General features: G+C 42.2%; 2 protein-coding genes across 4 annotated transcripts in view; one reads left to right on the forward strand and one right to left on the reverse strand.

The window, feature by feature from the left end:
• Positions 1-26,164, reverse strand: part of LOC117964263 (neuroplastin-like) — a 59,910-nt gene that overhangs the window by 9,051 nt on the left and 24,695 nt on the right. For both annotated transcript variants that reach the window (XM_034907266.2, XM_034907268.2), the window contains 4 exons: positions 19,515-19,689; positions 13,761-13,855; positions 4,323-4,456; positions 1,179-1,452 (listed from right to left, as the gene is read on the reverse strand). In XM_034907266.2, the coding sequence (XP_034763157.1) occupies positions 1,179-1,452; positions 4,323-4,456; positions 13,761-13,855; positions 19,515-19,689 (678 nt within the window). The remainder of the gene's footprint in view (positions 1-1,178; positions 1,453-4,322; positions 4,457-13,760; positions 13,856-19,514; positions 19,690-26,164) is intronic.
• LOC131700540 (piggyBac transposable element-derived protein 4-like) lies at positions 6,003-9,431 on the forward strand. 2 transcript variants are annotated; one of them, XM_058998423.1, is made up of 3 exons: positions 6,003-6,376; positions 7,341-8,909; positions 9,342-9,431. In XM_058998423.1, exons 1-3 carry the CDS (start codon positions 6,151-6,153, stop codon positions 9,425-9,427), a joined length of 1,881 nt encoding a protein of 626 aa, XP_058854406.1. In that variant the 5' UTR covers positions 6,003-6,150; the 3' UTR covers positions 9,428-9,431. The 2 variants fall into 2 exon arrangements, with proteins under 2 accessions (XP_058854406.1, XP_058854405.1); XM_058998422.1 differs by lacking the exon at positions 9,342-9,431 and having other exon boundaries at positions 7,341-9,027.

The following is a 26,164-nucleotide window of genomic DNA, read 5'->3' on the forward strand; positions in this document are numbered from 1 at the left end:
AAGAATATTGTTGTGCAAAACAATCAAGCCATATTGAAGAGGAGACTGTGAGAAACACTAATTACATGCTGTGAAACTTCCTCTGTCTCCCCGGCAGGGGGGTGAGCCAGAGACATGCAGTTTGGAGCAACCCAGAAAGAAAAAACACCTAGATGTATATAATAACGATCTAAACACCTGCGGGTCACTAAAACATTTACAAATAATAAATACATTTAAAAAAAAACATGCCAGCTAATTGGTGTACAGTTCTTTATAATCCCTCAGCAATTTGAAAGCAGTTTAATAAACACTACAATTATTTGCTGTGTTTTCGGTATTTAAATACCCCTTCAAATCATGTGAAAGGCAAGTGAGTTCACCCGCGCCACCCAGCTCTTTAAATAATGTTTTTCAATCCAGATTACAACATGTGCAATCTGCTCCATTCACCACAGAGATTCAATAATGGGACATCTCATAATGGCATACAGCACCTTTCTTGGCCCCTTAATTGCTCTAATGAAATTAACCTTGATATCTGCAATTACCGTTTATCAACCAAACAATCGCAGCGTTTTTTTCACCAAACAATCCAGGATTTTGTTTTTGTCTCACAATTTAAAATGTCCAATTCGAATGTTGTCTTTGATGCAGCAGCCAACTAACTGAACAGGAGGACTGAAGATCAACAGGCGAGCTCTGTTCCCCTTGTCAACGCAAACCATTTCTTTTCACCCGCTCAACCAAAGCAACTGATGCTCCCAAGCTACTGAAGGCTCTGCCTGGCCTTGCCTGGTTGCAGGCTATTGTGGAGGCTGTGGTGTGGCGTGGTGGAGCAATCCCAGACGATTTTACTTTTAGTCTCTGGAAAGTGCAAAAATGCGCCACTCCCTGTCTGCGGGTCCCCTGTGGATCAGAAACCCAGGACTCAACCTACACTCCACGCAGTAGTCCCTTTAGTAGGGAAGACTGTAGGAAACTAGCATTTTTGTTTCAACCCGAAATGAAGCAAAATAACTACCAGCAGTGTCCCCATTAAATACCAGTTGAAGGCCACAGTAAGTATACAATTATCATACTGCTTCTACATTCACCTTGGAACAGCATCCTGGACTTTTCTGGGAGTTTGTATTGAGAAGCAGTGTTTCCAGAAAGCTGTCTGATCTGCTCACGGTTCTTGACTGGGGGTCACTTACCGTCGGGCACCTCGTCGGGCCGCTTGCGTTTCTCGTACACCACGATGATGACCACCAGCAGGAAGATCTCCGCCAGCACGCCCAGGAAGGGCCAGAGCGGCGCCAGGTGGCTGCGCACCCGAAGGATGGTGGTGATGGACTTGTTGCCGATGACGTTGCTGGCATTGCAGCAGTACTCCCCAGGATCCTCACTGATCTTCAGGCCGACGATGGACAGCTCTGTGTAGTTGTCCTTGTTCATGATGAAGTAGCGGCCTGTTGAGTTGTTGATGTCCTTTCAATGGAAATGTGGGGAAAGCAATTCAACACAGCTTCTTATTGTGAACTATTAAACACTCAATAGGGCTGAATTTAGGACAACAAAAACAAAAATGTAATGAATTAAATGACAAATGTTTATACTGAAATTATTTCTCAATGTCTTTAATTATTAAATTATTTTTGATTAATACAGTCTGTTTAGAGGGTTTGGTCTGCACTCGGTACGGTTCGGTACGTTTGGTGTGAGGTGTGAGGTGTGAAAAACAAAGTCTGCTTGGGAAACAGACCGTACCAAGACCACATAAAGAGGTGGTCTCGGTCCGTTTGGCAAACGAGTCTGGTTTGCTTGCTAAACCTCAATGTGAACAACTGCTGGTCTCGGCCCTTTTGAACATAGGAAACAAACTATACAAGGTAACCTGACTCGGATGTAAACCTTTTTTCATATTCTGAGGAAACAAGTAGAGCAAAAAACGTCTCAGGAAACTACATTAGGGTTACCATATATCCAGGGAAAATTGAGATTGTCAGTTTTCAGCCTTCATGTTTTGTCCCAGTCGGAAATATATTGAAATATATTCAATATATTGAAATATATAAAATCAATATATTACATTATATTTCTCAATATATTAGAATATGTTTTCGTTCCGTAAGGGTCTCCTACTGTAGGCATTCAAGAAATGTATTCATTAAATTAGCAAAGTGCTCACCGAGTGCTTTAATCCACAGAAATCTGTAAGAATCTAAAATATGCTATATTTAAAACCGGAGCAATACATCAGTAGCTTCCATCTTTCAATATGCCTTGCATATTCTTCAAGCATAATAGCAAAACTGTCACAAGCAAAGAAAAGTAAGAAATGACAATTGAATAATGAGTTAGCAAATGTAATACGTCTGGCTTTATTATAAATTGTGCAATATACACTTGCAGGGGAAACACTGTGCCAAGACAAAGCGATACTGTCTGTACAGACATTAGACACTGTTGCATTTGCGCTGCTCTGCCTCAGTTTAGTAAACCAGCTCCTATTTCACCACTGTCATGCGTACGACATTTACAACAAGCTATTATTATTATTATTATCATTATTATTACCATCATCATCATCATCATCATCATCACCATGAACAGCTAAATATCCATCTTTTTCTTAATCATGATTGTCTTTGGTATTTCCTCTAGAAGTTTTTTTCCAATAAATACATGATGCTGTTTCAGCATGTTACGTTACTTCAGCAATGATTTGACATTGTTAGCACCAATTAAGCCAAAATAACACGGACAGCAGCACAGCCAGGTCACGGAAAGTATCCTCCATGTTGGGCATGATGGAAAAAAGTGTTTCCAGAGTCCTTCCAAAATCAGCAACAGAGCCGAGTGCGTTTGGAAAGTGCAATGTGAAACCAATAAAACTATTCTGGATGAAGCTGCAAGTGAACCAAACAAACACATCTGAATGCACTTTAAAAGAAACTCAAGTTTGCTTGAATTTTCTGGTGTGAAATGAACCGGAGCAAACTTGAAAAAAAAATGAGTTTGTTTGCAAGTGAACCACGATTCGAATCACAAGTGAACTAGGTGTGAACGTGCCCTAATCAGTGTGACTAATAAGTGTGAAGAGCAAGCACATGGATACATTGTTTCAAATGAAACGAACCAGACTGAGTCTGCTTGAAACAGACCCAGTGTGAAGGCAGCCTTAATGGTCCCATTAAATGTGTGTGCTGATTTTGCATACAGCAGGCATTATACTTGCAGAGGTGTGAATGGCTCGTTACAGCAGCTCCTTTTCAAAACAGATAGTGTCATATGATAGTATTGTCTATGGTTCAACAGACTTCAGTCCCTTACTTTATTAGTTAGTATTCATTAGTGCCACTGTCAGCAACAAAACATTGACTTACACTGTTTCATATCCTTCACTTATACTGCACTATGTAAAGTGTACAGCCACGGGCACACCAAAGTTCACAGACTGATGATTGACCGGGTCTGTTGGGTTTTAGAATCTTCATAATAGTGTTTTAATTTGAGGGCTGTTGATTTGAACAAACAGAGCATGCCCAGATTACATTTCTAAACTCTTAATATCCCTTTAATTTATTTATTTTTTACTTCGTATTGCCAAAAGGCTCGATTCCTTTTTGTGGACTATCTCTGTGCTGAATGTCTCTGTGCTGAATGTCCCTGTGCTGAATGACTCTGGATGTCTCTGTGTTGAATATCCCTGTGCATGGTTATACACCTCGCAGTTTGTGAGCTATGGGTGGCCAAGCATAGGAATTGAACTCATTTTCAGGCGCCCCATTAACTTGCAAAGTACTCAACGCTCAACGGATAGCTGAGCCCTTTTCCAGTTCCAGAGCCAATCTGGGTGACTCTGTGTTCTAAATGCTTTTAAACTGCTCTGTTAATCATACTGTATCTCAAATTGTGTGTTTATAATGGTAGCTTCCACGCAACTTAACAGTGGCAGTGCCACACCTCTAGAATAACCACAGTATGTTCTGCTTCATCTATTAAATATCATGCTTACTATCCATTTCAGAACACACTTCAGAAGTGTGATGATTGACCACTAGGTCAATCATCAATTATTACCTCTAATTATAATTTCTTTTCATGCTAAACTAATGTCTAGTCTTACAGACCTCAATTAGAACTAATCTTGGACTACCTTAAGGTCACTTATAAAAGTTACCCATATTAACAGCATAGCAAAGTGTACTAAATCACAGTGAAAGCATGGTAAAGCACAGGTCAGCATTATAAAGCCCTGAGAGTTATGGTAAACTATGGTAAATGGATAGTAGAATCTTGAGAAAAGCAAGGGGAAAACTACAGATTATATAATGTATCCCTAATGGCTTCCGTACCGTAAAGTAGCCATCTATCTTCTTGTGCCACACCCAGACAGGGTGAGGGTATCCCACAGACTTGCAGTACATCACGGCTGTCTGCCCCTCATTACGGTTCTCACTGCGCTTGTGCCCGATGATGTCTGGAGAGGCTACAAAACACAAAGAGAAACACAGTGAGGGGTTACACTAGCTTACACTGCACACAAAGAAATCGAGCAGGACAGTGAGGGGTTACACTAGCTTACACTGAGGAATGTGTGATCTCTCGTTGGTACATCCAGCCTATTCGTGTGGCTAACTATTCATGAGATATTTGAATGTTATGTGACCACGTCTTTTTTCATTGTGACATACTGCAACGCAAATACATTCCATTGCTAAGCATACTCTGTAGCATTTAAAACACTCTATTTACAAAAGTTGATATTCATAAAAGCGTGATATATTTTAAAAGACAGCCTCCGTACAGCCCCAGATACAACCAGTTACTTGAACTAAAGACGGATCTTACTGCGTTTCATACACATCTAGTAGCATTCTACTTGATCTCCACTGGATGGTGTCATTTCACCAGTTTGTACTGTATGCCTTACTTAACAGTACATGACAGTCCAGTCAGTCCAATCCTGAACTTAAACAAGCCAGACAGGTAAATAAAAGTAACTAAAAGCACCTTAAAAGAGGAGTTGTGTGTGTTTACTTCCTGAGCTTGGTACCAAAAACAAAGGTTACAAAGCCAGTGTGCACAGTTAAAGAAGCTAGCAAAATAAGTCCATACATTTGACCTGCCACTTCCATTCAACTCAAATACAAGTATGATAGCTGGTACTACTTTAGGCTTACTTAATCTCTGTTTGCAAGCCATGCTTTCACATAGTGTTGCACTTCCATGTTTACTTCACCTGGAGAGTTCACATTCTTTCATGGCATTCAAATCAGTTATTCAGCTGCTGTCTGTGTGCCATGCAGTGAAAGGGGTGCCTCCCTGCCATATTGTCAAATTTTACAGCAATTAAGTTTAAATTGGGGTATTTTCTGTAGAATACTGTAGTTAATAGCAGGAGCGTGGCTGTGTGAAACCGGCTGACTGCCTGTCTCTGTTGTTTATCGTTATCAATTCTTCTGATCAATTAATTCTCACAGGGTAATCACTATGTTCAGTGTTCTCCCCCTCCCACACCCTGTTTTCTAGGGTTACCATGTGGCTCCAGATTAACCGGACGCTGTGAGACAGAACAGGATTTCAAACTTGCCCCTAAATTGAAATAAATGAAGGTGTAAATGAACCATCCTTAGCTACAATTAATAATGGTGCTTAAATACCCGCATGCGCGTCAAATAATTGTATTATACCAAGAATGAATTGCAGCCAGTTGCTATTTTTTTCTGTTTGTTAAAATTCAATCGCCCATATTATTCTGCAAATACAATTTCATCATCATCTCGTTGCTCTATCGATAAATTAGCTATTCGTTCATTAAGATCTGATCAGAAGCAGCTGATCAGTGTGAATTGTTTGCTGCGCCCAAGCAATTCCAACACAGCAGGATTAATCTCAGCAAAGGTGGAGCTCATTTATACGTGAATTAATTTCAATTTAGTGGGAATGTTGAAATTCCAGTCTGTCTCAAAGCGTCCGGTTAATCTGGAGCCATATGGTAACCCTATGTTTTCATTGACCTCAGAAACGTGCCCGGATATTTCGGGCTCCACCCTTTCACAGCGCTACCTGATTTGCATAATTCAAAATGGCGCTGAGTGAAATGTGATCTGTGGGTACTGATAAATTTAAGTGAGATGAACTGAACCCGGATTGAGTCTATTGTTTGGAGTGAAAGCAGAGATGAGCGAGAGCTATACATGTGCGAGGAGTGAAGTAAAGGTTATTAAAATGGAATTCGGCAAGCGACCACGCAAGAACGATGCACCGGCTGCAATGCAGTTAGTTTGGGAGAATGGGAGTGATTTTGATTACTCCAGTGGGAGCGAGGATCTGGATTTGGAGGATGAAGAGGTTTTGGATCCCACTTTCACAGTAGTTACTGGAGAAGAATCCAGCGACACTGAAGGTAAGACGATTCATGATTTGATTTTGTATCTGTTTGTTTATTTAAGTTCACATCAGTAAGGACACGTTATCGTGTGTTACCGGTTTCCTTGCAAGTTGGTTTATTTACTGTGTTTAAATATACACATTACCTATCCGATTGATCGCTTATCGATAGTTAGATACTTTGCTTTATAAAGCGACGTTCTAACAAGTCAGTCTTTCTCAGTCATTTTATGTCTGCACAGGTTTGTATTTTTAATTGTAATTTAGCTTTTGGAGGGTACCATTTTAAACATGTTTTTTTTTTTTTAGTAGGAATGCATGCATAACAGACATTTTATGTACAAGGTTGCTGTTTATTAGTCGAGTTATAATGCTCAATTGACATTTATTTGCATGGTACCTGCAGCTTATTTGGCTTGTTGGCGTTTTGATTTACTAAAAACCAAATAACGTTACCCTTGTAAAAGCTGATTATATATTAGCACGGTAGTTTTGCAGTTTTTCTTTCCCTCATGCTTATACTACGCATTTACCGTATTTTACCTTTTTTTTTTTTTCTTGCCGGTCCAGAGTGTGGCTTTACTATACTTCTCTGATTGACCCTGCTTGACTGTACTTCGCTACACTTTCATTAGTATGTTTGTGTACCACAGTAAACTTTCATAAGGATACTACCGTTATTCTGCATTTTATGTTTTGCCTCAGAGGATCATAATACTGATGTTTAGCAGATGCCCTTCCATGTAGAAACTAGATAAGGTAAACAAAAGTTTTGACTCGTCGTCTTTGGTGTAGAAGAGGATAAGTGGAATCACTTGTTTTATAGCAGGATTGTTCAACGCTATATAAGATTTCTTTACAAATGTTACCGGAAATTATGTAATACTAAAGTTAGTGGGGATTTATTATTATTATTATTATTATTATTGATGATGATTATTATAACCCTGTCTATAACTATTTTCCCCTTTGTAATACAGCTGCAAGCTCCAGTGTGCAAGCAGAGGTCTCTCTTGGAGGAAGAGGTGGAGGTCATGGATCTGGTCGGGCAAGTAAGAGAGGCAGAGTTGCATCCTCCAGCTCTCGGGTGTGTACTGTACAGGAGAGCTGGTGCACTGAAGACAGGCAGCCACATACGTTCCCATTCACTGGTGTTCCTGGGATAAATATAAGAATCAGGGCTGATGCCACAGAGCTGGATTATCTGAAGCTGTTTCTCACCCCTGATGTGCTGGAGAACATTCAGAAGCAGACCAATACATTTGCCCAGAAACAGATAATGAAAATACCAGCTGATAAACTCCATACAAGAATGAGGGGTTGGGAAAATGTCACCTTAGATGGCCTGTGGCAGTTTTTTGGGCTTTCATTCTTGATGGGGATAGTGAAGAAGCCCTCTCTCGACAGCTACTGGTCTGGAGACCCCACCATCAGCACTCCCTTCTTTGGCAACACCATGAGCCAGAACCGCTACAAGCAAATCCTTCAGGCACTGCACTTCCAGGACAATGAAGCTGTCAGGCCTGAAAATGATTGCCTCTGGAAAATCCGCCCCTTTTTCGACCGCATCACAACCTTATTCACCAGCGTCTACACACCTGCTCAGGAGATTTCAGTTGATGAGTCTCTCTTGCTGTACAAAGGAAGGCTTTATTTCAAGCAGTACATCCCAAACAAACAGGCACACTTTGGGGTGAAGTCGTATGAGCTTTGTGAGGCAAAGACAGGCTACACATGGAAATACATGCTGTATTCTGGGCAAGACCAGCAACTGCTTGATGGTCAACATGGTTCTAGTTTCGGTGTTGTGATGGAGCTCATGAAGGGGCTGTTGGATAAGGGGTACAGATTAGCTGTAGACCACCACTTCAACAGTCCTGAACTGTGTCTGTCTCTGTATGACAGGAAGACACATTGTCTGGGTACGGTGCGTGGTAATCGCCGTGGTATGCCCAAAGATTTGCACATGAAATTAGATGGAACGTCACTGCAGAAAGGAGAGGTAACTTACCGCACCACTGATAAGCTGATGGCACTGTGCTGGCGTGACTGGAATTGCGTCACCATGCTTTCGAACTGCAATGATGCCAGTATGGTAGATACAGGAAAGAAGACCAATGAAGGCCAACCCATCCACAAAGCCCAGGTCATTGGGGATTATAATGCCATCATGGGAGGAGTTGACAGAAGCAACCAGCTGCTGAAGTACTACGGTTTTCTGTGGAAAGCCATCAAATGGTACAAAAAGCTTGCCTTCCATCTTATTGATGTGGCGATTCTTAATGCACACATATTATACTCGCAGAAGCAACAGAAACCACCAACTCTACTTTCCTTTCGCATGAACTTAGTGAAGCAAATTCTGCAACAAAGTCGTGCAGACCCCAGTGCAGGCGATCAGGGAGGCAGGCCAGGCACCACAGTACATCCGGTGAGGCTGACTGCTCGCCATTTCCCCAGCCTTATCCTCTCCAAATCCAAAGAGCACAAGGCAGTGTTTCGGCAGTGCGTCATGTGCAACCAGGGGTCTGGGCACCGACACCAGAAGGGTGAGTCCAGAAAGCGGGTGGAGACCAAGTACCACTGCGTACCTTGTGGGAACATTTCACTTTGCGCTGCACCTTGTTTTGAATTCTGGCACACACCATAAAATAAAACGAAACTGTGGCCTAACAGTGATTTGTTTGTTTGTTTGTTTATTCATCTGTTTATTGGTCTTGTTTTTTACAGGTCACTATTTTTTGTTTTATTTACAATTTAGTTGTAGGACCTGAAACTCTGAAATGGGAGAGTAGGAGAATACATTTTTATTGGGGGAAACCTTTTTTTCTGACAATTCTGTACCTTTTTACAATTTATCATGTTTGGAATTCTGTAAACCATATGAAAATATTCTTCTTCACGTTATAATATACAGTGATTTGATCAAATTTGAATGACTTACACTTTCTTTACAAATTAAAAAAATATATACATTTCAGAATTCCAGCATGGCAGTCTAAACCTGGCCTGGATCATTTCAGGTAAGGTTTGTTTGAATATTGAAATTTGGTTCAAATGCAATTAAAATTATTACCCTACTATTTTATGACTCTGTATATTCAAACAGTGGGTTGTGAAGCAGGTTTTGTCTCCAACAGGGTTGTGGTTCAAGTTCCAGCCACTAGGTGGGGCTCATATACCGCATGCATTGCAGGAAAAAAACAGCCGTGGTTTTAAAATCTCTTACCAACCTAATCACTGAATATCTCTTCCTGTTGTTTCCTGGTATGTAAGCAATTCCTATACAGCAGGTTATATCATGAAACTGGTTTGTTATATTACAGGGCTCAAATTTGCGAGCTGTGGGTTGCCAGGGGCGACCAAAATTATTCTCTGCAATCATTTTTTAAATATGCATTCGCCATCAGCAACTGTGGGAGAGGGCTTGTCAGGTACGAAATCAAACCTGGTTTCGCTGATTAGTTTTTTTTTTTTTTTTTTCCTCTCTGATTTTCTGAAGCACTAGTTTTTGTTGTTAATGAATACAAACGTTTACCTCAATATTCCATGCGTGGTTTGGTAGCCAGTTGTTCAGTATCCCAGCGGCACCGTAAACAACTCAATATATAGGTATTAAGAAAAATATTCTTAATTTACACAGAGCTTGTACCTTGTACACAAAAAAAAGGACCTGGTTTGTGAACGGTTTCTCTTTAACTACATGTTGTAGGATACAAGTATCGGAAACTGTGTTTACTACTATTACGTTATAAAATGCATTAGCAAAAGTAATATAATTGATAATATCTGGTACAGCCAATGTATTGTTGCTAATCATGCGTTGTTAAGTTACTTCAGTGTGTTTATTCGAACTCTGCTGTGATGAGCTACTAATATCAAGTTGTTTTATTTTTTTTGGGGCTGACTTTACAGTGGATTAAGGCACGCTTGTTGACCAATCAGGTTACAGGAAATCTCATATTCTATACAGTAAGTTATAATATCATGTTCTGCAACCATAAAATGCTAAACTGAACTCCAAAGTGTTTTGGGTGCCGTTTGAAGTGATTTAAGAAATTATTACATACATGTTGCTTAATAAAAAAACACTAGAGTGTAGATTTAATCAATGGGGGAAAACTCAAGTCTCTGAAATATTATATATATAATATAATATGCTAAATGACTAAATAATAATTTACCAGGCCCATTAACTAATGCTGTTCTTCTGCCACAGGAAAGTATCCCTTGCCAGCCCTGGTCAGTACTCCAGTCTAACAGAGACACACTTAAACAGCAGGGACTGTTCTAGGGTGGATTCACACACAAGAAAAGTAAACAGCTTTTCAAAATGTTCTTACAGCTTCTCTGCCAAATGCGATGTAAGAATTCAATCAGCAGATTGATTACACTGCCTTTCCCCCTAACTAGAAACAAGGTGCAAAACAAAGTGAGAGACAGAATCAAAGCACTGCTTTAGCACCGATTCATACAGACGGTCTAAGAGGGACAGAGAGGCTACCCACCTAAAAATTAACAAAACCTACAGCCCATCCCAAGAGATTAGCAGTCCAAGCAAAGACAATAAAATCCCGCCATTAGAAAAGACAAAATCAGATTCCAGGGCTTAATCTCCAACCATGCACGAGTCACCATCTGTTGCTGCTGAGCTGTGTGTGGCATTGTGGGCTGGGGCGTCAAGGACACAGCAGTGTACCGGAGACTGCTCTCGCAGGGGGTTTGCATTGTCCTACAGCAGTGTACCAGAGACTGCTCTCGGAGGGGGGTTTGCATTGTCCTACAGCAGTGTACCAGAGACTGCTCTCGGAGGGGGGTTTGCATTGTCCTACAGCAGTGTACCGGAGACTGCTCTCGGAGGGGGGTTTGCATTGTCCTACAGCAGTGTACCAGAGACTGCTCTCGGAGGGGGGTTTGCATTGCCCCACTTTCCTTGGCAGCCCGGGTGTTTTTCTGGGACAGGAGCGGTGGCAGCTCCTCATGGAGGGTAGAGCTGGGTAGTGGCCTTTTCTTTTTTTTTATTCTCCTTTCCTCCAAAGCCATGCAGAGATAATATTCTCACTGGCTGTCACGTCACTGGAGGCCCAGCGGTTCACGGCTTATACTGTACTTCAGAGAAACTTGGTTAGAAAATTGCTGTGTTTTACATTTCAAATTATAAATGGCTGCTTTATTTCAGAGTATTGTACTTTGTAGAATGTTTTGATACACGGCTGCATTAATTAGATCTTCAAATCAGATGAATGTCTTCAGTCCCTGAACTGTTTTATTAAATGATCATATGTTAAGTGTAGGGTGCCAATACTTTTGTCTGCAACCGTACATGTAAAATATGCATAAACGCTGCTTTCATTATATCCCTGTCGTTTGGGGATAGTAAACGCTGGTTGCTTTCTCAGGTCATTCTGAAGACTTTACAGATTAAAATCCAGTTAGATCCATCTCTTGTCGCTCCAGCCACAGGACACAAGCAGTATCACAGAACGTGCGCTCAAAGGCTTTCCACAAGAGCGGAAAGCATGAGAAACTGATGAGAGAGGACTGCTGACAGCTTCAGGAACAAAGCAGAGACAGCACTCGGAGCACTGCATACAACAGCATTCACATGTCCTTGAACCGGAGAGATGAAATACAGGCACACCTTCCTATCTAAATCAATCCAGTCAGAGTTCAATCAAACAAGCTATTCTTTCAACCTGTAGAACTTCAACCCCTTTGAGAAAATGTTTCCTGTAACCCGCGCATGTTGTTATTTTATATGGTTTCTGATAGGGCAGAGTTATTACAGACAATGCCTCACCCATTTCAGTGTCTTTATAATCTCTGGCAATGTCAATAATCCTGTAATACAGCAGCCGGTTTAAAATGGCGATACAGCAATGTTAAATCTATCTGAGAGTACTTCTTCAGCTTTTAACTCTTTTTCAATTTATAAAATACATAAATCAAATGAGAAATTTCACTATGAAAGTGTTATATACTGTACCGACAAAATGACAAACAACAAATGATTTACAGAAAGGCTGGGGGTGGGGATTTTATTCAACTAATAAATATCTTGGTACCACTGAATAGAGAACCCTCTTCTCTTTAAAAACATACAATATTTCAATGAGCGAGTCATCTAACAAGTCGAACGCTACCCCGAAACGTTCTCCTTGTTCTGATGAAGCAGTGCACTGGGGAAGTGGGTTTGCTCCCTGTTCACCTGACTCAGATTGCTTGCTCACTAAATATCTTGGTATCCCTGAATAGATAATTGTCTCTTCTTCAAAATATTTTATGTGCAGTCTGTCCCAAAAGTGCAGTGGTACCCAAAAAATAAGTCACTTACTGCCAATGCAGACTGTTCTCTTCGTTTTACCAAGGCCAACACTACCAGAATATGGCAATCACCATTCAGGAAAAGTAGAAAAGAAAAACTCCACCCATTTATTCAGGATTTATATTTCACACAGTCAGACAGTGCTCTGATAAGGAATATGGTGTTCAAGTTCATCCCAGATCTGCTCAGTTAGATTGAGATCAAGGTTCTGTATTGTTGGGTGAATTTGATTAGAAACGATACTGTTTTGTTCATTCCAAACCTGCTCAACTAGATTGAGACCAGGGTACTGCACTGTTGGGTGATTAGAAACAATACTGTACTTCAGTAACTTGTAGCAGTTTTAAAAGTACTGCAGGGATCACACAAATTCAGGACAATGTCAAATCAGTATATCGGTTCAATTAAAAAAGCGCACAGACATAAGAATTCACCTGATGTGGAACCCTTCAATTAATGTGGTGTGTTTTTAAATCTGTTCTAACTGGATTGAATTCCCATTTTATGACCCCCACTCCACTCGTTACCTGACACCTTACAAGACATGCGTCCTTCCCTCCCCCCTCGATAAGAAGGCGGCAGTTCATTATCCATGTCCCCATTAGTTCCTCTCGTCCCCAGCTCACTCCCAGCCACTCAGATTGCACAGGATTACAGAGGATTTAGTGTTAGGAATATAGGAACAAAACCTGCTGAGGATCACAGCAGACAGGGGCTGCGTACTCTCTTTCTCCCTCCCTTGCTGGAAGTGACCTACACCGAGTCAAAATGAGGGTGTCACCAGCCTTTATTTCCCCTTTTTTATCCCAATCACAACTCTTACTAATTAAAAGTCTGGTATCTTTAACAATATGGAACAATGGACTGCCAGTGCAGAATGGCTGCTCTTCCTTTTACCTCACTTGTTCCTCATTTTACTCCAAAGCATGTTCTGAAATGGCGACTGCCAACAATGATACCCCTTGAATTTCACTTGATCTCCACCTACCTGACTAAGGCTGTGCAGTATACAGGGAGACATGCTTCCCTTTTATTTCAATGGTAGCGTGTGCAGTATACAGGTAGACGTGCTTACCTTTTATTTCAATGGTAGCGTTGGCCGGTGGAGCGTCTTCAAAGGTATACACACACAGGTACTCTCCTGAATCGTCTGCTCTTGGCTTTTTAATGCTGAACAATTGAAATTGAAACAAGATGCATCAACAGTGTACATTACAGTCCATCAAACAGGCTATGTTATAAATGAGATATGTTTTCAAAGCATTCTAAAGTAAATATATCTGAACGCATTGGTTAGCACTGCTTTAATAGGATTTTAAGATCATTTCTGAGCTCCTATAGCATCCTCCCCTGGAGTGCGTTCTCTTTGTGTTCTTTGCTTGTTTCACTTGATTACAGATACAGGGTGACAGTTTAAACAGCCAGCCTGTGTCTTACTTATTACAGTAGATTATATGTTCTAGATGTATAGTGTTGTATTTGAACTCATCCCGGACTGACAGGAAATAAGCAGCAGTTAATGCTAACAGGAGGTTAGAAAATGGATTGCAAAGACCCGGTTATCCCGAATGCAGCCTGGACCCTGTGTATTGCACTGAGAGAAATATTTGATTTAGAAAAGCACCTTTCGACGGTGCTGGATGGTTAGATTTGTCTCGGGGGTTTCCAGATTGAAATGGTCTGTGAGATTTCAGCAGGTGAAGTCGGGGCTGGATGGTTAGATTTGTCTCGGGGGTTTCCAGATTGAAATGGTCTCTGAGATTTCAGCAGGTGAAGTCGGGGCTGGATGGTTAGATTTGTCTCAGGGGTTTCCAGATTGAAATGGTCTCTGAGATTTCAGCAGGTGAAGTCAGGGCTGGATGGTTAGATTTGTCTCGGGGGTTTCCAGATTGAAATGGTCTGTGAGATTTCAGCAGGTGAAGTCGGGGCTGGATGGTTAGATTTGTCTCGGGGGTTTCCAGATTGAAATGGTCTGTGAGATTTCAGCAGGTGAAGTCGGGGCTGGATGGTTAGATTTGTCTCGGGGGTTTCCAGATTGAAATGGTCTCTGAGATTTCAGCAGGTGAAGTCGGGGCTGGATGGTTAGATTTGTCTCAGGGGTTTCCAGATTGAAATGGTCTGTGAGATTTCAGCAGGTGAAGTCGGGGCTGGATGGTTAGATTTGTCTCGGGGGTTTCCAGATTGAAATGGTCTCTGAGATTTCAGCAGGTGAAGTCGGGGCTGGATGGTTAGATTTGTCTCGGGGGTTTCCAGATTGAAATGGTCTGTGAGATTTCAGCAGGTGAAGTCAGGGCTGGATGGTTAGATTTGTCTCGGGGGTTTCCAGATTTAAATGGTCTCTGAGATTTCAGCAGGTGAAGTCGGTGCTGGATGGTTTACAAAAACAAGTTCCCTTCACATGGACTCTTGATTAGGTGGGCTTTGGTACCACCGTCAAGCTGAAACAAGTTAGTTGAGCACATTAACATATCAGGTGAAACGTGTTCAATGCCGTATTTATTTAGGATAAAATGCTGCTGACATCTTATAGCCACAAGTTTAGCATCACCTTGAATTTTAGGATTGACACAATTAAAAAAAATATATAATAATGATATCGCAAAAGTCTATCAGAAGCCATAATAGTAGTACAGTATTTCATGTTAGATTTCGAAATGTCACATTTTTAAATTTGTTATTTTTCCGTGAAGTATCTGGAAAACTACAAAAGCGGTATGTAATTCAGTACATTAACGTAACATTATTCAGCAGGTTTCATTCGACTTTATGAAGCAGAATGTGTTAATTCTATAGAGTGATGCAAAACTTTTGGCTATAGCCGTACAGTATCTTTGTTAAATATAATCTCAGATTAAAAAACCAAACAAACACAAAAGAAAGAACACCCGCTCTGTGGACTGCTTTTTCAACCAAGAGAGTTCCGATTGTCAGTTTCCTCTTGTCTTTTAACCGTGACAACAAGAGACTCGCTCTGCCAGATTATCTCCAAGTGCCGTCACACCATGACAAAATATTCTCATCAAACTGCTGCCAACCTTCTGCAGGGGCTCAGGGCAGTGCAGTGCTGCAGCTCTCTCACTGGAGAACAATAGCAGCACTGGGACAGCTGTGTAAATGTTGGGTGACTAATGGCGTTTATTCTGGGATATGCTCTTCATTCAATTCAAATGTCACCTCCCCACTTCAACCCACTGACCAATCAGGAGGTCTGAACATCACCTGGTGACCTCAGTCCCTGCTGTGGGATGCCTCGCCACTGGATGTTATCAAGAGGTCTGAACATCACCTGGTGACCTCAGTCCCCGCTGCGGGCTGCCTCTCCACCAGATGTTATCTAGCTGCGGAACCCCAGAGCCTGCTACTCTGCCTGGACCTGGAGGGTAACTGACCAGTAGGGGGCGCTGAAGTTAGAAAACTGAATGACAAATGTTTTGACTCGAAGTATTTTTCAGTGTCTTCAAATGCTGCAATTGTTGGTGAGACATTGGGCCATGTATTCAAAAGAACAATGCGCTAAAGGGGCCATGTACCCATCTAGTGCCTGAATTAAGCTCAGTTTTCCAATTGCTATATTCAGCCAGGCCCAATTAACCACATAGCAGGACTTGCGTTCAGTCCTTTCCAAAGTACCACCCTGCACAATTTGGTGAGCGTTTCTAGAGTGTCACACCTGACATATTCCAGTAAATAGACCCCCGAAACGTTATCCTATTCAAGGAAAGCAGTACCACTGGGGATGGGGAGTTTGTTGCCGGATAACCTCACTCAGATGACTTGCTCAGTAAGTATCTTGGTATTCCTGAATAGTATTCCTCTTTAAAAATATGCAAGATATTTTAATGAACAGTCTCTCCCACAAGTGCTGTGTTACCCCAAATATGATCCACTTACTACCAGTGCAGAATGACTGGGTAGGACATTTTCTCCTCATTTTACCCACAAAAATAGGTTTCTGGCTCAGGACTGTCAAGGACCAAGGACAGACAACACTACATTGAATATTGTACCCGTCTTGATAATCCCCACTCAGGAAAATCTTTTTTTTTTGTTTGCCATAAAATAGAGAACAAATGCTCTACCCAGTCATTCAGCATTCTCAGTAAATTAATCATATTTCGGGTAACACTGAACTTGTGAAATGGATTGCCCATATTTTTAAAGATGAGACAATTATCTATTTAGGCATACCAAGATATTTAGTGAGCAAGTAGTCTTGCTCACTAAATGAAGTAATCCAGCAACAAACTCCCCATCCCCAGTTGGACTGCTTTCCTAGAAAAAGGACACAATTTACTCATTAAAATATTTAGCATATTTTCTATTTAGTAAGTAAGGGGTCTGAGTGAGGAAAGATGGGCAATACAATCCTCACCCCTAGTCTGGCTTATAGATTTTATATAAAATATAAAATCAACATTCTTCTTAAATACATATCAGTGTAAGACATTTCAAATATAAACCTGTGTAAATGTTTTAAAATTAAATATCTACTACTATGTAATTTATTCCAGGCATGCAATTGCTGTAGGAGGCATGTTAAATGTTGATGCATAATTGTGGGTACTTAAGTGCCTATTGTATATGGGCTGGTGCTGTGTTCGAAGTTCTTTGTATTTTCAGCGAATTGTTATTTTAGCCCTGGAGTCCTAAAAATTAACCCTTTAGTTTGCAGACGCACAACATTGATGTTTTTAATATGGGGTCCATTATGGGGATCACGTGACCTGTTGTAACAATGGCAGCTTTGAGATCTCGCTCCTCTCTACCCTTTGCCTATTTTACTTCTCAAGCTTTTTTAATCATTGGGCTACTCACCTTCTTACTGGTCCACTGTTTTTTGGATACTCCAGGAACGTCGAGTCCCCCAAAAAAATAAGACCGTCTTCACAGGCTTCTTCACCCCACAAGGCTGGAAGTACCAACCTAGAACAGGGAGCACCAATTCTCCCAGCTGGAAGAGACGGTGCTGAAATCGGATGCCAAACTGAGCTCGATTCAAAAAGAACTTGCTGCCTTTACACTTGAGCTAAAAGAAATCAAGGCCGACATGTCTCTGGTCCACTCTTCGGTAGATGCCAATACGAAAGCTATCTCTCTTTCTAACTCCAGGGTCGACCGTATAGAAGCAAAGATGGAGGAGCTAGAGGATAGGAACCGGCATAATAATTTGCGTCTTGTGGACCTAGATGAAGGATCAGAAGGTGATTTTCCTAACCAAAGCGCTACCAAGGTGGTTTCCTTCTCTCATGGGCAAGAGCATTGAAATTATGAAGGCACACCGCATATATACAGAAGTCTAGGATGACCGACTAACCACAAACACTTATTTTTAATCTTCTCCGCTATACAGAGCGCCAGCTCATACTCCAGGCTGCTAGGAAGGCTTCTTACTGGGAAAGGCCTCATATTCTACCCCAACTTCAGCAACTACACAACCCAGCGCAGACGGGCCTTTTCACAGCCAATGAGTCTAGCTCGTTCCCAGGGTTTGCAGGCCTTTCTGTTTATCCCTCAGCTCTGAAGATCACTCATGGCTCACAAGCTGATCTGTTTCAGATCCGACTGAGGCGCAGGACTTCCTGAACTCAAATGACATCTCCGGATCTTCTCAGCCTTGCAGTGCATCTGACCTGTCCCTGTTCTGCTGAGGAGATGGAATCTGATGAGGTGAGATGGAGGTCTTCATGGTGTCAGCTGGAGCTCTGACGAATCCTGCTCCATTCCCCCAATGTGTACATTCTGTTCCATGGGAGCTGTGGGCACCTTTTTTTCATATGGTTTGGGAGTGTCCGGATGTGGCTATATTCTGGAATCAGGTTTGCTCATATCTATCCAATATTCTCGAAAAGAATATTCCTTGCTCTTCTATGGTCCTTTTGTTGAATGATGACTCATCACTTGACCTATCTTTACAGCAAAAACGGATCTGGCTGGCTGGCCTTACAGCCGCTAAAGAGATGATAGCTCTTTGTTGGCAGCCTCTGCTTTCCCTTCCCTGGCGTCAGTGGACCCTCGCATTTCTGGACATTATTTACATAGAGCTTTCCATTGGTCGGGTCCATGGGGCAGTACAGGCCTGTATTAAATCACTGATAAACCCGTTCCCAGCTACCACTGTCTGATCGGGGTCTGCGTGGTCCTTTGCGGGGTGGAGTGGGAGGGGGGTTGCCACCTGGGGAGGCCTTTACTGGGTCCCCAGCCAAGATCGGCACCGCGACATAAGCTTCTATCTAGCAAGCCCCTGCCGTAATGCCTTTAGGAGCGTCAATCCAGCAAGCCCCTGCTGTAATGCCTTTAGGAGCGTCAATCCAGCAAGCCCCTGCTGCAATGCCTTTAGGAACTTCAGTCCAGCAAGCCCCTGCTGCAATGCCTTTAGGAGCTTCAATCCAGCAAGCCCCTGCTGCAATGCCATTAGGAGCTTCAATCCAGCAAGCCCCTGCTGCAATGCCTTTAGGAGCTTCAGTCCAGCAAGCCCCTGCTGTAATGCCTTTAGGAGCTTCTATCCAGCAAGCCCCTGCTGTAATGCCTTTAGGAGCTTCAATCCAGCAAGCCCCTGCTGTAATGCCTTTAGGAGCTTCAGTCCAGCAAGCCCCTGCTGCAATGCCTTTAGGAGCTTCAGTCCAGTAAGCCCCTGCTGCAATGCCTTTAGGAGCTTCAGTCCAACAAGCCCCTGTTGTAATGCCTTTAGGAGCTTCAGTCCAGCAAGCCCCTGCTGCAATGCCTTTAGGTGTGCTACTGGGGACCACGTGTCAACTGCTTTTAGATACATTTGGGAAATTCAAAGTGAATTTTGGTATCCAGTCACTGCTCCGACCGTCCGGAAACTCACCTGTACTCTGTGTTCTTGTCATCTGCCCTGGTTCCTTCGATCTCCACTCCGTTCTTCATCCAGTAGCTCTGGCTGTGCGCGGAGTGTGCGTTGGTCAGGTTGCACTGCAGGGTGATGGGAGGGCTGTATGAATCCGAGGGCAGGACCACATCGTCAGAGGCGTTGATCCGGGGCTCTGAAACACAGACAGGCTCACTGCAGGGAACAGCATTGCACATGTAGGGTTCAAAACCAGGGGCTCCAACACAGGGACAGCATTGCACATGTAGGGTTCAAAACTAAGGTATGGCATGGCTTGAAGATGTACCCTAGGCTTTACCTGTCGTTAAACTTTCTCACAAGCTTCCCGACTATAAACTTACTTCCACGTCCAAGGCCTCACGCTCAGTCTAGGTCTCTGTGAATGTGTAGTACGTCAACGAGCTGAATGAAAACGTTGTTGTGCAACCAAAAGGTAGGATTTCATTTTTGAAAGGTTGGGTATGACCCTTAAACAGAATGGTATGGCCTAAAATCTCTTTAATTTGGGTTTTTAACACACAGGAGCCTTGAATCACAGACACGGCTACTGAATGGGAAAAGGGTTACTGCAATGGTTGTGAAAACACACACTGTGGGGTGTGGTGGCTCATTGGATATCATATTCACTCTGGCCAAAGGATTAGTGGTTCAAATCTCACACAGAACAAACCCTGAGAGTATGAGCAAGGACCTTTCTCTCTCCTCCACTGTGAGACTGCATGGCTGCAGTTGTATTGTGTAATATGCAGTACTGTGCAATTTAAAGTTTCAATGGACATTGTGAAATTAGTTAAAATGAATGCCTAAAAATCTGGTATTGCAGTTCTGTTTTCTAATAGTACAAGAGCAGACTGAAGTTTTGAATGGAATGGTCTTTCCTAGGCCTGCATGCTTGGAGAATGTGAATGATAAGTGTGGGGGCTGAGGGATGTAAAAAGAAATCCTTTTTACAGCTGCTGCTGGAGGAGACATTTCTCTACAGTAATAAAGTACTACATGAACTATATGAACTATATATATTGACCAAATTAGTAGAAAAATATATATGAGAGCCGGCTAAAAGCAAGAACGTTGCAGGAATCTATTAGTAACTTTATTTATTAGTAGGACTAAATCGTAAGACACTGGGCACACAAGCTTTAACCTTAACAAAAGATCAAGGCGAGTTCAGGTTTCACTGTGAGAAGCAGAGGAACGGTCCTCTTGTATGAAGATTGTGCCAGCATTGTAGACAGAGACGGATCTGAACTTGGATCCTTATTGCAGAGACCTGTGTGCTACCCACCTGAGTCACCAACCACCCTTGGGGTTAATATAAAACACTCATAACTGGGGAAGAGTGGGGTCACTGTAGGCAGCTACTTACTAGAATCTAGAAAACTGTGGCTCGGAAGGTTCCCTTTGATTTTAGTAATGCAGGGCTGGACTATGAAGCGCTAAACAAGAAAGCAACTAAAATACAATTAGTTTCTCTGTTGAGTTTAGGGAATCTGGGCAATGCTTCTAAAACAACAAAGAAAAGTGGAATAAAAGGGGTTGAGTAGTTTTGTGTGTCACCTATTCCAGCTAGCTAGTGTTTCAACAGTGCTGTACTTGTTACAGCTGCCTTGTCTAACACAGGGGCTTGCATGCTCCTGTACTGCCTTCAGCTTCGCCCCGATCGCCTTGTCCAATTCTAGAAGCACTGGAGTCTGTAACTGTCAGATAGGCTGCACTGTCTTTAGCATTACAAGCATCCAGACATGAGGCCTCTCCGATCTCAATGCTTTCCAGTCTGCATGGCCTCCTGACTCTCCTGTTCAGCATCTCGCTAGAGGAAAACCGAGGATCTCCCACGATAGTTTTGAGACCGGATTAATAACCAGCAAGAAAAAATCTGTAAGTATTGTGTATGCGCAGAGAAGTACAGCAAGCTATCCCTGCAACTCCTCGCTTGTTTCTTACAGTGCATCAGGTCCATACTGCTTGGAGTCTGGAATTTGTAATCAAGCGCAGATCAAATTGATTTTATTGTGCTGTCCACAGTAGTGAGTGTGTGCTAGGCTCTGAGTTCAGAACAAGTTATTGTGCTGTCTGCAGTAGTGAGTGTGCTTATACACTTTTCTTCATATCTAGCAGTACAATGGTTTACTTGAGAGACTAAGATAGTGTTTAAAAAGGAAATCCCCATCACACAGAGAACGTTCTACCAGTCAAGAGGTACTCACGCATATTCTAGTGATGAAACATACCGTTTCCAATCCCTGGACCTACAAGGCACTACAGGAATAAAAGACTCATAAGAAAGAAGCAATGTGAAAGTAAAGGGAAAAGGTAACAAGACAATAGGTTTACGGATCCAGGGCAAAATGCTGCAAAAAAGGAAGAAAGAAAGGTGGTTAGTGGTGTAAAGGCCACCACAGGCGTGATTAACAGATGTTATTGGAAACAACAGGCTCTGCTGTATCATTATACTCTTTAAGGACAATCGGCAGTGTTACGGCTTTATAAAGTTATTTTAGACATTGGCATGGTCAAACTAAGTGCTCTGATTGGTTATTAGTGATCACATGACCGTGCAGGTTATTGTTTGCACTACTGCACAGCTCTCATTTTGTAAATATTGAATGTTGTCATTTTTTAATTGTCCATTTTTTACATGCACAATAACAGAGTCCAGGGTGTGCAGAAGGTATGCAGTGACTGAACTTCCTGTGTGTTATTGCTCATTTAAAATCATGCATGGGAAATTGGCCAATAAGGGCTGTTCAGAATTCCATCTTCTCCTGTGTACAGATGCCACCCCGTGGACAGAAGAAACGGCTCCATTTCAAAGTGATGTTTCTTGCTACAGTACCGGTTTGTGTGATTTATAATAACGAATACATTTTGTGTGGGGCATCTCTTCGTACAAGAGACATCATTCCGCACAGTTTGAGCAGACAGAGCCGCTCAGTTTTGAATTGCTGTCCCCTCACCCAAGCGGGACGGTTCAATCCCCTTTCTATCACCCTTCCATGCCAAACCAAATAGTGTCTACACTCTCAATGCAGTGCTCCCCAGTTTAATGTGTCAGGACATTCATTTCATGTTTAAACTTGAACCAGATCTAAATGTTTAGAAACTGGCTTAAATGTTAAAGACATACAACAACACGTGTCAGTAGTATAAAACTAGACGTGCCCCATTTGCAAATGACCTTCAAATCATATATATTTTAAACATGCATCTTTGTTCAGAGTGCAGAAGAGTAGAAACACATGCTTGAGAAATCAAAAGTATATATCCCAGCAGAATAAATCTGTTACTTGTTGGTGGAGCAAACAAAAAACAAACCAAATTGGCCCACCCCTGCAGGTACTCTACACCTTAGAATGAATATAGGTTCAATATGTTTTTTCAGTATACAGAAATGGTGTGCACATAATAGGGTATATTTTCAAAGAGATTAAACAGGATTAAGCCCTGCAATTCTGCTGCACTTGTTTAGTTATTGTTTGTAAAATGTACTTGTAGTTTTCTGCTTTAAAATAATAGGAGTCCACCACACTTTGACAATATACCCCATTGCCCTTTACAGACTTCTAAATATGGGTATTATCCCACCAGGATAGGTCTTAATTAACATACTCTTTACCAGTCTCTGAGCAAGTCTATAAAAGTGACCAGTTGGTGCACCTACTGGCATTTTCGCTGGTGACTTTACTAAAGAAGCCAAATATCTAGGACTGCAGAAACAGTAATAAACGAGGATTACAAATCCATAGAATATGATTATAAACACGATGAAACATGACGTAAAAAAAGAAAGAACACGTTTTTATTGTTAGAATAAAAAAAAGTGGAACTGAAGGGGTTGAGTAGTTTTGTGTGTCACTTAATCCTAACCCTAACCACCTCCTTCCAGAAGCACTGCTGTCATTCCAGACAGAGCTGAGCACAGACAAGCACAGTGTCACAGCATCACATGGCCTCCCTCCCTCCATAACCCTAACCACCTCCTTCCAGAAGCACTGCTGTCATTCCAGACAGAGCTGAGCACAGACAAGCGCAGTGTCACAGCATCACATGGCCTCCCTCCCTCCATAACCCTAACCACCTCCTTCCAGAAGCACTGCTGTCATTCCAGACAGAGCTGAGCACAGACAAGCGCAGTGTCACAGCATCACATGGCCTCCCTCCCTCTCCACAGATTGCAACGAGGTCATATTTAAGAACACCGTTGGGTTCTGCTCTTATTATCCCTCTCCTGGAACTGGGTCCACACCAGACAGGAGTGGACCGGGAATGGCAACTATGAGAAGGAGCTGTGCAGACCTTCAAAGCGGCCTGACCTGTCAGATTACAGCAGTATGTTAGACTATATTTCCAGTTAGCATGGGTATAAGGGAAGAGGGAAATACAAAGCTTAAAAATCTTTAACAATCTTCAGATAATGCTCCAATAGCCGCACCTCTAAGGGCCCGGTTCACGTACCAGTGCAAAGCAGTGGTGGTGTTACCATCACTTACAAACTTTACCCACTGCTCCCGTGGAGTGTGATCAGCTCTCATGAATAATTCATTTGCATTAATACCACCCTTTTTACCATTATAGTGGGACTCTAACCTTATTTGCTCCTTCAAATATATTACCACAAGTGACACCTCCAGTACAGCTGGCTGTAGGCACATCAGGATAATATAGCTTGTATTTAAAAGGCCTTTGCTTTAACTAAAAATGGCTCCACAAAGGAGCACATTTTAACATTTATGTTCTAATATAAGTTCGTTACATGCGTTACTTATAACCTGTTACTTTCAAGCAACTGTAATGTGGAATGTATTATTAAATGCTGTGTGTGATTTGCTGTGACTAATCATTTAATGAGAGTAAAAATGTTTATTCGGAGGCACAGAGAAAATATACGTCAGATATCAGCATTCAATTAATCATGTTTTAGTCGTACTACCTGTCTATAAAATAGGGAGTGGGTAAAAAGCTAGACCAAGACAAAACTGGCCTGGGGCACTGACCTCTGAGGACAAGGGCCAGCCCTGCAGGTGTCTGCTCTGAGCTCACTGGGCGCCTGGCCAGCAGGGTTTGCTGTTGAGCGATGAGGTTTTCCCTCCCTAACCCACGGGAGCGCCAGAGCCAATGAGACGCTCCCTTCGGGGTCCCCAGCGAAGACCGACCTATTTCAACAGCCAGGACCGAACCTGCGCTGTATGACTCGCTGTATGATAGAAAAAGCAAAGAAAAATTTGAATTGGCCAAAAAATTGGATGGGTGGTGGACCGCCACTCGATACATATTTAACCCCTGTGGAAATAAAAGTCCAATCAACTACAAACATGTGGGTTAGATCATTTGCTGAAGAAGGGTATTAGCACTGATATTCAATCCAAAATGGTACTAACGCCAACAAAAAAAGTTTGTGAATCGGACCCTAAGAGTTTCATTGCTACCTAATACCAATTATCCACTGTCACATTTCAAAAGCCAGCTTGCCAGGGTATCCACAACTCTACAGAAACATAGTCCCCTGAACTGGGAATCCAATTACCATTCACAGCACCTTCCCTTGCATTGCAGCAAAAGCAATCGCCTATAGGACTCCAAGCACACAGGGTATCCAGCTCTGTAGTGTGTGCTACATAAGGACACCCACGCAGCCCTGGAATGATCTACAGAAGGCTTTGCTGCTGCAGCTGCATAGAAATGTGTTTAAAGAGGACACAGTAATTGTGAGGTAGCACCACAACACAGCTTGCAAATTGGTAGGTTGGCACCATGTTGTGTTGCCTGCTGTGCATACACTTGCACACAGGCTTGTTTTGGGCATAAGCCAGTAAACAGTGGAACCAAAAATCATTCTGTTGCCCTCAGTTTTAATAGCATGAGACTATCTACTCCAGTTACTCCAGTGTTACTTACTCTTGCCGCGCTGTTCTAGACTGGTCATCACGGTACATGTCTTAAGGCTGCTACACACCAGACGCGATGCGGTAAGCGAAACTGCAGTGATGCGACACAATGAATAGAACCTTTTGAGAAGTATCTTTCACACCACAGGCGACGCGACAGACGACATGGGAGTGGCACCAGCGTGGCACTGGCGCGACGTGAAATAAATAGGATTGAATCGATTGACACTCGTCAACTAGGGCATTGAGCAATCAGAGAACAGCTTCAATGCAAATAAATACCCAGCTTTATGACAAAGGGCATCACAATTATAAAGATACAGATTTGAAAGACAATATATGGGTGTCCATTTCAAAGGAACTGGATAAGCCTAGTGTGTATGATTTATTGCTGTATGTGTTGAAATACGGTCAGAGAAGACACTCATAATTACTACATCATGTTGACGAATATGTACCAGTCTAGATAATAGTTTTTTCAATAGCAATTTCTAACAGTTGTATAGATCTGTCAGTTTTCAAACCTGTCGCATCGCCTCTGGTGTGTATGGTCATGACACTGCTAAAGTGTCTCGTCGCAAATTAAAAATGGTGTGTGGCAGCCTTTAAAAATAGCTTGACAGAGTATTAAAATGACACTTGTTTATGTATAAGAATGACTCATGTAAGAGAACCACCTTAAAAGTTAGGTACTGGAGTCTACAGAACTATACATATTAAACTACTTTACACCATCTTCATTTT

The sequence above is a fragment of the Acipenser ruthenus genome, chromosome 24 (genome assembly GCF_902713425.1).
Source record: "Acipenser ruthenus chromosome 24, fAciRut3.2 maternal haplotype, whole genome shotgun sequence".
NCBI classification, from domain to species: Eukaryota; Metazoa; Chordata; class Actinopteri; order Acipenseriformes; family Acipenseridae; genus Acipenser; species Acipenser ruthenus.

Excerpts from the sequence above, each read along its gene's own strand:
- LOC131700540 (XM_058998422.1), top strand. The coding sequence starts at position 6,151 with ATGAGCGAGAGCTATACATGTGCGAGGAGTGAAGTAAAGGTTATTAAA. Across the intron at positions 6,377-7,340 it reads AGAATCCAGCGACACTGAAG|CTGCAAGCTCCAGTGTGCAA; the intron begins GTAAGACGATTC and ends TTTGTAATACAG.